This window comes from Erinaceus europaeus, chromosome 9, assembly GCF_950295315.1.
Source record: "Erinaceus europaeus chromosome 9, mEriEur2.1, whole genome shotgun sequence".
Taxonomy (NCBI): Eukaryota; Metazoa; Chordata; class Mammalia; order Eulipotyphla; family Erinaceidae; genus Erinaceus; species Erinaceus europaeus.
In genome coordinates, this window is record NC_080170.1 from 44,781,787 (window position 1) to 44,794,114 (window position 12,328).

Consider the following 12,328-nt stretch of genomic DNA (forward strand, 5'->3'; position numbering starts at 1 on the left):
CACTGATAATACATTCAGATGATTAACAGCTGATTTAAGGAAGGGATGAAAGTCCATTTTGGGGAGTGGTTCCCTTGGGGCCTCTGGCTTGGCAGCCATCTGTGTCTGAGTGAGTGCCAATTAGTCCAGAAGGCACTCAGCAGCAGCATTAACTTCTGATTCACCTCCCCTGCCTCTCACCAAGAATCCTGTGGGTGCTCCACCTTCTCACCTCCTCTCACTCTCACTTCATGCCACCATCTACAGAGGAGGTGAGAGAAGTGAGGTCTCAAGAGAGATTGCTTGACCTGCCTTAAGAGGGCTGGCCATCTTGGGGCTTCTTTCCCAGTCTGTAAAGCTCTCCTTTGGAGTCTGGTGACAGGCCGGGAGGCAGGTGTCTGTGAGAATCTCAGTCCCCAGTGAGGGGAATGGAGAGGAGGAGAGTGCAGACGTTCTCTGAGAAAGCACCATAGTGGCCTGAACCACGTCTGGGGATGATCTCACAGCATGATCTCACTGCATTTCCCTCGGGGTCTCTGGAGCTGAACTTCTGTGCTAGTTCCACCCCTCCTGCTCTTAGTCTTGGCTTTGGGTGTGATGAATGTCCCCTCTAGTCACCCAGGGAGATTACATCAGTGCCATCAGCTCCATAAATCCTGCCCCGGGGACTCATGTTTGGATGTGCTTTCCATATTCCCAGGAGGTTGTCTTTGCTGCCTTCCTGTAGGCCCATTTCCATAATTTCCTTCTAACTCTCTCATTGTGGTGGGTCTTTTCAGTGTGGGGATGAAGCTTGCAGGCCAAGAGCCTGTGTCCACTGACAACTACATTCCCCAAAACTCACCTCAGAAAAGGCATGGAGATGAACTGAGTGGGGTGATGGAAGTGGCCAGATATTTGTGCAGTGCTATTCTTCTGAAGGCCACCCATCCACCTGATATTCAGGCCCTGCCCCTGTGTGCTGTGGTTTTGTTTGGTGGCAGCATTTGGTCATGGTTCTTCTTCCTGACTTGAGAATTCCACCATGGGACACTTTTGCAAAGAGAGTCATGGTGCTAGTTTTCTGTGGGCATATGTCAATCATGTTGCAAGTCTACAGGAAGATTCTGCTTTTTAGAGAAGCAGCAGCACGAAAGCTTTTCATGGCTGTGTTTGACAGGGCCCCTTCCCTGAGTCAAACCCCCCACACTTACTTGTTAGAGTGACATTTTACCTGTAGAAAAGGGTGGGTTGGAAATACGAGCTTAAAGATATTCAGGCCATCGTAGAGTAGACACCCTGAAACAAGAGGCTGAGATGGAAGCAGGGGAAGGGGACTGGCCTTTGTGTAGAAGGATGGTTCTGAGAGGGTAAAGGAGACTGAGCCAGGATATGACAGGCCTGAGTGTTCCCCACAACAGCCTCATATCTGTCTACCTGTCCACCCTTCAAGGGTCCTCGACTCCCTGAGCACTCAGGGTTCTGAGGGAGGGGGAGGGGGGTAACACTAGCATCCTGAATGTCTTGAATGTGGGTCATAAAGATCCTTGCAATGCAGTCATCCTAGATTTGCTGTGCTATCCCTGCAGATAGATCCTTGGGAAGTGTTGACAGGGAGGCCCTTCAGGCCTGCTCAGAGGTGAGGTCAGCTCCCAGGCATGTCCCTCAGGGCTCTGTGGATAGGCTGAGCCAGCCAGAGTGACACCCCCAGGGCAGCACCTCGCAGGCCCCAGCCTTCTGGGCTGCAGCAAGGAAATGAACAAATGGCAGGTATGCAGGCCAAGAGTGCTGCTCAGCTGAACTGGGTTGCTAAGGAAACAAGTCAACCATTGGAAGGAAGGCAGTCGGGCAAAGGAGATAAATCAATAAGCGAACCTATTTTTACCATTTCCCTAATGGTTGTCTTGAAGCCTAGAGACTGGCAAGGGAGAGTTGGAGCGACACAGGTCCTCATTAGCGGGCTTCATGAGAGAGAGGGGCGGGGGCTGTTTGGAGAAATTACCAGGAAAGTTTGTGAAACCAGGCCTCTGGTGAGCAAGCAGGCTTGCAGGGGAGGCTTCTTAGCAAGTTTCAAGACCCTTTCACTGCTGTCTCCTCTTTGTTCTCCTGCCTTTGGTCCTCTAAGAAGTCTCTGACTGAGTCAGGTTGGAGTGGGATTTGTGTTGTTTCTTGTTTTTTTTTTTTTTTTCCCTTGGAATACATATAGCTTTAATTGACTGTGTAAGTGTCAGAATTACAAGAACATTCAAATAAGACATAAAGGAGTAGAGAAGAAAATGATGCTGCCCCAAGAAAACTCATTATCTTTCCAGCAAGACAGAGTGCTTTTCTCAAAAAATATATGTGTGTATATACATATATATATATATAGATAGATAGATAAGATATAGCCTATATATACATATATATTAAAGCATTCTTCTATACAAGCAAGTTTCTCTCTTTTTGAGTAGTTAATGTGTGTACACAGTACAGCAGGTTCAGAGGGGCACGTGGCACGCAGAAACATACGGGACACCTTTAGCTCTGGTTTTACTGTGCTGTTCACTTATCCATTGGCAATTAATTTAACAATGATTACTGAGTGCCGGCTGTGCTGGCTGTGAGGCCCATGGCAATGTCTGAGATGCTAAAACTCCGGTCCTTGGTTCCCACATCACCTGCTCTGCTTGTTTTAGATAACCCCACTGCAGTCTGCACGCCAGGAAGAGCACATCAGCACAGGGTGTATGGCGTCTCTGAATTCCTGGGCAAGAGCATTCAGGTCCTCCAGAGCCTTTCTTCCTGAGCCATGAAGGGCATTGTCCCCTGAAGCCTTGATTGACAATTCAGGGAGTCCCTTAACTTCCCAAGTCATGTCTTTGCTCAGTGAGGAGCATCAGCTCAGTCTGGGGTTCCCATTTGGAGCTGCTACAGAGCCTCTGCTATTGGGCTGGGAGTTCTGTAAGTGGGCACAGTGCCCCAGTTAATTCCTAGGGTGGGGCTCTGCTGGGGCTGGCACAGTGACCACAACCCTGCCTCTGTGATGATTCTTTGGGGAGCACTCTGATCAGGGTGCTTCATATCTACTGTCTGTGGCATGGAGTGAGCACCTACTATGTGTGGAGTATGCCAGGCACTGCCAGGGGAGAGAAGCAAGCACTATCCCTACTGTGAAAGAACTCTGAGGGCAAGTGGCATGCTCTACAAGGCCTTGAGGCACAGGGAGAAACCTTTACAGACCTAGGTGACATTTTGCTACTGGACGCCTAGGTGACATTTTGCCACCAAATACCAAGGATTGGTGCATGTTGCCTGAAAGCCAGCATTCAAGATAGGATTGGGGTTTCAGATGCTAGTTACCTGAGAAGTTGGTGGGCTCACATCTCTAACAAACCATCTCCCTCTCCAGCTCAGAGTTTGGGATTACATAGGGATAGAGAAGGGGAAGGGAGAAGGAATAGAGAAGAGGAGGAAGGGAGAAGGGATAGAGAAGGGGAAAGGAGAAGGGATAGAGAAGGGGAGGAAGGGAGAAGGGATAGAGAAAGAGAAGGGAGAAGGGATAGAGAAGGGGAAAGGAGAAGGGATAGAGAAGGGGAGGGAGGGAGAAGGGATAGAGAAAGAGAAGGGAGAAGGGATAGAGAAGAGGGTCATTTGCTGATGAGGTCACAGGGGTTCAGTCACCGGGCCATCTCTCTGGTGTCAGTGGTCAGTGCGCTCAGCACTACCTATTAAGCTGTTGAAAACAAATTCAAGATAAAATCATTGTGCATGAGTTGCATCTGGGGGTCTTTTTTGGGGGTATCTGAGACTTCCCACAAGGACATTTTGTATCTGCTCTCCACTTTGCTTTCTAGGCTGGCCCCTGGTTTAACACACACACACACACACACACACACACACACACACACACACACACACACACAGAGAGAGTTAGTGAATACATTGTTTTCCTAGCAGCTAAGTCTAGGTAGAATTGGATAGTTTAAAGGAAAAGTTACAGAGATGGTGGCTCCGACAAAGTAGAGAGAGCCAGGAAGACCCAAAATGAAGGTGATGGCTAGTGCTGGTGACTAAAGTAAAAATTAAAGTGGAGTCTCTCTTGCTTGGTCACAGTCTTTACTTGATCCTGACATAGGACTGGAAAGAAACAATAAGCAAAATGGCTGAGATGTAATTGTCCATTCTTGCTCACTCTAGGTAGGGATATAGAGAGAGGATGAACGCAGGCTTGGGAGGGAGAATGGTGGTGCCCAGACAGAACCAAAGGTTTCTTGTGTGTTCCTTTTGCAGAGCCCTGTTGCCGTACTTCCTTTCTCCCCTTACCCACATACACAGAATTCTCTCCTGGCTTCTCCTTTTCTTCTCTATCAAAATAAAAGGGTCTTGCGGTAGCGCAGTGGGTTAAACACACATGGCACAAAGTGCAAGGACCAGTGTAAGGATCCTGGTTTGAGCCCCCGGCTCCCCACCTGCAGGGGAGTCACTTCACAGGCAGTAAAACAAGTCTGCAGGTGTCTATCTTTCTCTCTCCCTCTCTATCATCCCCTCCTCTCTCGATTTTTCTGTCCTATCCAACAACGAAGGATACCAACATCAACAACAACAATAACCACAACAAGGCTACAACAACAAGGGCAACAAAAGGGGAAAAAAATGGCCTCCAGGAGCAGTGGATTCATGGTGCAGAGCCCCAGCAATAACTCTGGAGTCAAAAAACAAAAAACAAACAAACCAAAAAAACCTATCCTCTAATTCCTAACTGCACCAGATGGAATATGTATAGGACCTGGGGAAGCTGTCTCTCAGAGGAGATGTGCATTTAAACAGCTTTCAGAATTTTAAACCAAAGTATCTCTGCTTTGAATGGGTCTTTAGATTTCAACTCACAGGGGACAGGAATTGATGGGGGGGGGGTTGGTTCTTGTCTGAAGCTGTGAATGACCAAACTCTTGCCTTCAGGGTGGTACTCAGAACCTCAGCAACTCTAACCATCAGAGTCTACTCTCAGGAAGTGTGACTCTTCAGCACACTGGGTTAAGAGCCTTCTTTTCCTCTGAGCACTAGGCAGTGGGGGAGTGGACACCACACCACCCCAAACTAGCCCATGTTCTCTAAGGCAAACCCAGTGTTTCGCAGGCCAGCCCCCTCTACCTATCTCCCTGTTGAGGAATACTCCATGGAAGTCCAGGCAGACGCTTGAAGCTCCAAGAAGCAGGCTGGGCTTGTAGAAGGTTTGTCAGAGAGAGGACTCTGGTTCAAGCCTCTGGTCTCTCTAACTGCAGTGGGAAAGCTTTATGGTCGGTGAAGAAGGTATGCAGGTGTCTTCCTCCCTCTCTGTCTCTCCTATCCATATCAGTTTCTCTCTGATTGTCTCTAGCTAATAAATTAATAACATGCATTTTTATAAGAAATGTTCTCTGAATTGCATGATGAAACAGAAGGGAACTCATGTGGACAGAACTGTTCCTGTTCTGAAGACTCTGCCTCTGCTCAGTAGCAGGGGTTCTAGAGAAGGAGGCTCCAGATATAACTCCCAGAGGCAGCCACAGCTGGATCCTGGCTTGAACCTCTTTCCACAGCCCAGTGAAGGGGTTTGGGAGCCTACAGAGATGCCAACTGTGGTTCTACCTCCTTTCTTCCCTTGTCTGCTTTCAGCCCTGGTTAATTTCCAGATATATCATTGACTTTACTAAGTATCTAGGGTACCTACCAGATGTCTGGCTATTTAATTTGTTGGCTCCATTGTTCCTTTTCTTGGGAGAAGCCCCCTTGTGTTTCCAGCCTAAGCAGAGATGGTTCCAGCACATGATGGATGAAGTAAGTGGTTGCCGGGATGTCCTGCAGGCTGGTTCCTTTCTCTCAGCTGAATCTGTTCCTTAACTCCTTCCTCCCACGCCCTTCGAGTACATGATCTTGGCCACCATCATCGCCAACTGCATCGTCCTGGCTCTAGAGCAACACCTTCCCGAGGATGATAAGACCCCGATGTCCCGCAGACTGGTACGTGCTCTTTTCCCTGTCCTTCCTCTTTCTCAGCTCTACTTCCTGTCCCCACTCCTGCCCCACCTACCAGATCTGTAGGGAGCTTGTTTTTTGCTGGGGGACAAGTTGGTGCCAACCTCTCCTCCCACAGCTGGGACTCATAAGGACAGCAGGACTGGCCTTTTTAATTCCTGCCGCCAGGTAGCACCAAAGACACTAAGAACACTTGAGTGCACACTGCTCAGCAGGGAAGGCCAGACTTGCACTTATACATTTGCTGCCTCCTTCTCCTCTGGGGCTTCTAAGGTGGGAGGTGAAAGAGAGGGCAATGGAGAGAGGACACTCAGATCATATGTGTCCTTGGTTGTGAGTTCTTACCATCAGTTCCAGAGTCTCCTTGAGTAATTCACATATGAAAGTGCATTCCTCCTAAAACAGGCAGATGATTAGCTTCATACTCAGAAGTGGGGACACAGTTCCTGTTTGCTTGTCTGTGGTGAGAATCCCTAAGCTGCACATGTCCAGGACTTCAAGCAGGTCTAGCACAGCCAGTGACACCATGGAAGGAGCCTTGGGGGTGGGGTATACCCAGTCCATCCACTTGTCCAGCTGGTTCCCTGGGACTTCCCTTGCTCTAGTGCACCCTCTAAGTCCTCCACAGCAATTCCACTTACCTCCAGCCCAACTCTGATATTCAGGCGGCCTGTCAGAGAGGAGACAGGTCAGCGCTAAGGTGGTGGCAGCCAGGATTTACACTCCTGAATGGTGCCTTTGCTTTTTATTTTTCCTCCAGGAGAAGACTGAGCCGTATTTCATTGGAATCTTTTGCTTTGAGGCTGGGATTAAAATCGTGGCCCTGGGGTTCATCTTCCACAAGGGCTCCTACCTGCGCAATGGCTGGAATGTCATGGACTTCATTGTGGTCCTCAGTGGGTGAGTTATGCTCCTGGCTGTCTTCATGTGTCTGTTAGCACCTGTGGTGTCCCTGATGTGACCCCACCAGGGGTGGGAGGACAGGGGCTTGAGGTAGAGGACAAAGTTCCAGAGTGAGGTTGTGTGTGAGAGTGGAATAGAAGGGGCCCTTTTACAGCTAATGTGGGGGCTCTGTGCATGGGCAGGTGCCATCCAACAGGTGGCACGAAACTGTTCCAGAGGTCCCTGCTGCTGCTTCTGTTGCTATCCCGTGCTTGGCTACTGCTGACCAGAGTCCCTGGTGTCTTTCCACTAGTGATACTGACTTGCTCTCATTTGGAGGCCCTCTCAAAAGGCAGGCTAACGATGCCAGAAGGTGCACTCTTCTTCTGGAGGTTGGAGTAGGCCTCCCATCACAATTCCTTGACTGGGCATTGAGACTTGTGTAATGACAGTGGAGATGTTTATATGATTTGCAAATTCCTTAGGAGGAGACATAGAGTTGATACCCATGAAAACATCTGAGCAGTCATCCTCTGTGAGAGAATGTAGGAACCCTGCCTTGCGGCCGGGCCTGTGTCATCAGCAGCATGTCTGAGTGTAGCCTGTCTAGTTAGGTATTTGATCAGTTGTTCAGAATTGAAGGGAGTGTGCCTGTAGTGTTGTTTTCTTGTAATGGGCTGACTCAGTGCCATTGGCAGCCTGCATCACAGACTGTGGGACTTCAAATGATGGTCAGACCTCACTAGTGCCTGGTGATTTCTTCTTGGTCTTTGTGTCCAATGAAGGGGGATGGTGGTGCCTGAAGGTGAGGGTCCAGCCTCTTCGAGAGCTCACTTCTTGAGCGAGGACAAAGGGAAGTAGCGTGGAACTCCATACCAGCTGCCCATCAACCGCTGTAGAAGGCTACTGTGGAAAAATGAGGAGAGGAAAAGGTGTAACCCCCAAGATGACCAAGCAAAATGAGGGGACACTTGCTGGGGACCACATGGATATATGAAAACACCTAAGAAGAAAAAGATTTGGCCACTTTTCCATCTGTTTGTTGCCCTGTGGAATGCTATAATCCTCGGTGTTTTAACCTTAACATAATTTGGGAAAGAGAAAAAGGCTGCTGATATGATGGACTAGAAAGTAGGACTAGAAACTTGTAGACAGCCCACCCCTTGCTAAAGGGAGGGAGGAAGGAAGGGAGAGAGGGAGAGAGAGGGAGTGAGAGGGAAAGAGAGAGACACAAACTGGAAATGACTATTGATGTTGGAAATACCTGTTGCCTTACAAAAGGATTTTCTGAAGGTTATTTTTCTAAAAGAAAGTTCTATGACTGCATTTTAAAAGTGATTCCATATTTAAAGATGTAATCTACACATAGTTTTGCAGAAGTACATCATCCTAAGAAAAGACAGCACACCTGGGAGAACTTTGATTTTTCCTTTTTCCTGTTTTATTGATGTGTGATTCACAAATGAAAATTTGTAAGGCCCTTGGGATTTTGTTACTATGAATCTATATGAAGACATTTTGGAGCTTTCCTAGACCCCCCTCTCCAATAAGCTTCCGAAGTCAGACTAAGTACAACCATTTTACTTCTGTCAGTAACAGAAACTTATTAGTTTAGGGAATACAGCATGATGATCTCATATAGGGATCTGTTGTGAAATTATCTCCACAGTCCTACTACTTAACATAGCCAACACCTCACATTCTTACCATTTTTCTTTTTTTTTATGTGTGTGGTGAGGACACTTCACAGCTATTCTTGTAGTACATTTCAAATATACACTGCATTCTTTTTAAAAATTTTAAAATACATTGTTATTATTATTTTGGTTTTTTACTGGGTTTATAGTACATACAGTTGTTGATACATGTATAAAATTTCTCAGTTTTCTGCCAAACACTCTCAGTCCTGGCCTGGGTCTTCCTCTATCACTGTGCACCAAGACCTGAAAGCCCCTTCTCCCCAGATTCCTTTGCTCTGGTGCAATATACCAAGACCCAGTCCAAGTTCTACTTTGTACTTCCCCTTTCTGTCTTATTTATTTATTTATTTATTTATTTATTTTTAATTTTTTTTTTATTAATTTTATTTTTGAGAGAGATGCAGAGAGAGACACATGCACACATGCTATGAGACACCAGAGCACTGCTCAGCTCTGGCTTATGGTGAGCGGGGGATTGAACCTGGGATTTAGGAGCCTCAGGCATGAGAGTCTGTTTGCATAACCATTATGCTGTCTCCCCCGCCCCTTTCTTTCTTATTTATCAACTTCTGTCCATGGGTGAAATTCATCTTCTCTTTCTGGCTTATCTCACTTAACATGATTACAATTCCTCTTTTTTTTTTTTTTAGTGATTTAATATTGATTTACAAAATTATAAGATATCAGGGGTACAACTCTGCACTGTTCCCACTACCAGAGTTCTGGATCCCCAATCCCTCTATTGTAAACTACAGTAGTTCTTGCAAAGTTGCAGATATGGGTTAACTATTATTTCTACAGCTGTCTGTCTATATTTGTATATAGTTGCCCATTATTTTATAAGGCCCCATCTTCTCTTCTTTTCCAAGTCACAAATACATCTACTACGACATCCAGATGTCCCTCCCTTTTCTCTTCTATCTCTGATTCCTGATGGAGTTGGATTTCTGAGCCCTCTGGTCATCTTCCCCTATCATTTCTCTCCACTGGGAGTATGGATAGAAATTATTTTTGAGGTACAGAAGGTGAGAACTCTGGCTTCAGTAATTGCTTTTCTTCTAGACATGAGTGTTGGCAGGTCTGTCCATACCCTCGCCCTATTTCTATCTTTCTCTAGTGGGCTAGGGCTCTGGGGAGGTGAGGTTCTGGGACACATTGGTGAAGTCATCTGTCCAGGTAAGTCAGGATGGAATCATGATAGCGTCTGCAATTTGATGACTGAAAGGTGGCAAGATATTAAGCAGGACAAAATGATTAATAAACAGGAAACAAAAAGTAAAAGTACAGCAGATGAGGATAGGGATCTTAGGGTGGAACAATGTAAGGAAGTCTATTTCAGGCATGTTCCTAGGGGCCCACAGCTATCATAATTTTTTTGTTTAAGTTTGATAGCTAATGTGGAATTGGATAAAAAGTACTGTCTGGGGGCTGGGTGGTGGTGCACTATGTTGAGTGCACATGTTACAATGCACAAGGACTCAGGTTCAAGCCCCCAGTCCCCATCTGCAGGGAGAAAACTTCATAAGTGGTGAAGCAGTGCTGCAGGTGTCTCTCTTTCTCTATCTACCTTTCCTCTCAATTTCTGACTTTCTTTTTTTTTTTCTTTAAATTTTCCCCCTTTTTGTAGTCCTTGTAGTTTTTCATTGTTGTTATTATTATTATTGTTAGATTATTGTTGTTGTCATTGTTAAATAGGACAGAGAGACATGGAGAGAGGAGGGGAAGACAGAGGGGGAGAGAAAGATAGACACCCGCAAACCTGCTTTACCGCGTGTGAAGCGACTCCCCTGCAGGTGGGGATCCGGGGGCTTGAACATGGATCCTTCTGCCAGTCCTTGCACTTTGCATCATGCTTAATCCACTGCACTACCGCCTGACTCCCCCAATTTCTGGCTTTCTATCCAATAAATAAATAAAAATTTAAAATATTGTCTGAGAAGATGCTGTCAAAGTAGAGAAAAGGGCTAAAAATTTGGGCTAGGGCAGAGAGTAGCTTCCATTCTTGAAAAAAAGCCTATGAATAAAATTAACTGTTTACCCCATCAATCTGACTCAGGGCATATATATATATATATATATATATATATATATATATACATACACACACACACACACACGCATACATGCATACAGGGGCCTTGTAACCTCTGAGTCCCTGTTAGTTTGAGCTTGCAGTTTAACTCAACATGATTCCTTCAGGCTCCACTCAAAATGAGGTGAAGACGATAACTTCATCATTCTTAGTAACTGAGTTGTATTCTATTGTGTATATATACCATAACTTTCTCAGCCACTCATCTGTTTCTGGACACATAGGTGGCTTCCAAGTTTTGGCTATTACAAATTGTGCTGCTATGAACATAGGTACACACAGATCTCTTTGGATGGATGTGTTTGATTTCTTAGGATATATCCCCAGGAGAGAATGTGCCAGGTTATAGGGGATGGGCTTTCACACTTCCTACCAGCAGTGCAGGAGGGTTTCTTTACCTGCCACCCCTGCAACTCTCAACATTCAGTGTTAACTTTCCTTTCTGATGTGTGACATTTTCACAGGAGTGAAGTAATATCTCATTGTTGTCTTTATTTGCATTTCTCTGACAGTCAGTGGCTTGGAGTATTTTTTCATATGTTTGCTGGCCTTTTGGATCTCTTCTTTGGTGAATATTTTGTCCTTATTCTCTCCCTACTGAAACATGCAGAAAAATGAAACTAAACCAGTGCATTTTACAATACACAAAAGTAAACTCCAAATGGATCAAGGACTTGGATGTTAGACCAGAAACTATCAAATGTTTAGAGGAAAATACTGGCAGATCTCATTTCCATCTCAGTTTTATAGGCATCTTCAATGACTCAAGTCTAATCTCAAGGAAAACAAAAACATAAATAAATGAGTGGCAGTACATAAAGTTAAAAAGCTTCTGCATAGCAGAAGAAACCACCACCTAAACAAAGAGACTCCTTACAGAATGAGAGAAGATCTGTGCATGCCACACATTAGACAAAAGGCTAATCACCAGAATATATAAAGAGCTCACCACCAAACTCAGCAGCAACAACAAAAATCAAATGACCCCATATAAATCTTTTTTTTTTTTTTATTGCACCAAGGTCATGCTGGGGCTTGGTGCATACATGACAAATCTACCATTCCCAAGGGCCATTGTTCTTTCCTTCTTTTCTTTCTTTCTTTTGCTTCCTTTCCCCCCCTTTTATTTGACAGGACTGAGAGAAATTAAGAGTGGAGAAACATAAGAGGGAGAGAGAAAGAGAGACACCTGCAACACTGCTTCACTGCTCATTAAGCTTTCTCTCTGCAGGCAGGGACCAACGGCTTGAACCTAGATCCTCGCCAAGTAATAATGTGTGTGCTGGATTCACCACCACCTGGACCCTGCACTGCATTCTTTGTAACTTTAGTCCGTGAGCTGTGCATTAGGTCTCCAGAACTTATTCATCTTTCGCTGAAAGTCTACCATTAGATCGATAATTAATAGCTCCCTTTCTCATACTCTCCAGCCCTGGTTAAGCACCATTGTTTTCCTGTTACTGTGAATTTGGCTTTTTAAATATGTTATCTATATATCTATATATATCTATAGATGTATATAGATATATAGATATAGACATATGTAAGATCACACAGTACTTGTCTATCTGTGCCTGCTCATTTCACTTCATATGATGCGTTCTAGCTCCATCCATGCTGTAGCATATGGCAGCATCTGCTTCTCTTTGGAGGCTGAATAATAGTCCCCTTTGTGGACCTGTGTCTCTATACCACATTT

General features: G+C 45.5%; 1 protein-coding gene across 12 annotated transcripts in view; it reads left to right on the top strand.

Moving 5' to 3' along the window:
* Positions 1–12,328, top strand: part of CACNA1E (calcium voltage-gated channel subunit alpha1 E) — a 558,522-nt gene that overhangs the window by 244,153 nt on the left and 302,041 nt on the right. For all 12 annotated transcript variants that reach the window (XM_060197790.1, XM_060197787.1, XM_060197789.1 and 9 more), the window contains 2 exons: positions 5,834–5,940; positions 6,716–6,855. In XM_060197790.1, coding sequence (XP_060053773.1) covers positions 5,834–5,940; positions 6,716–6,855 — 247 coding nt within the window. The remainder of the gene's footprint in view (positions 1–5,833; positions 5,941–6,715; positions 6,856–12,328) is intronic.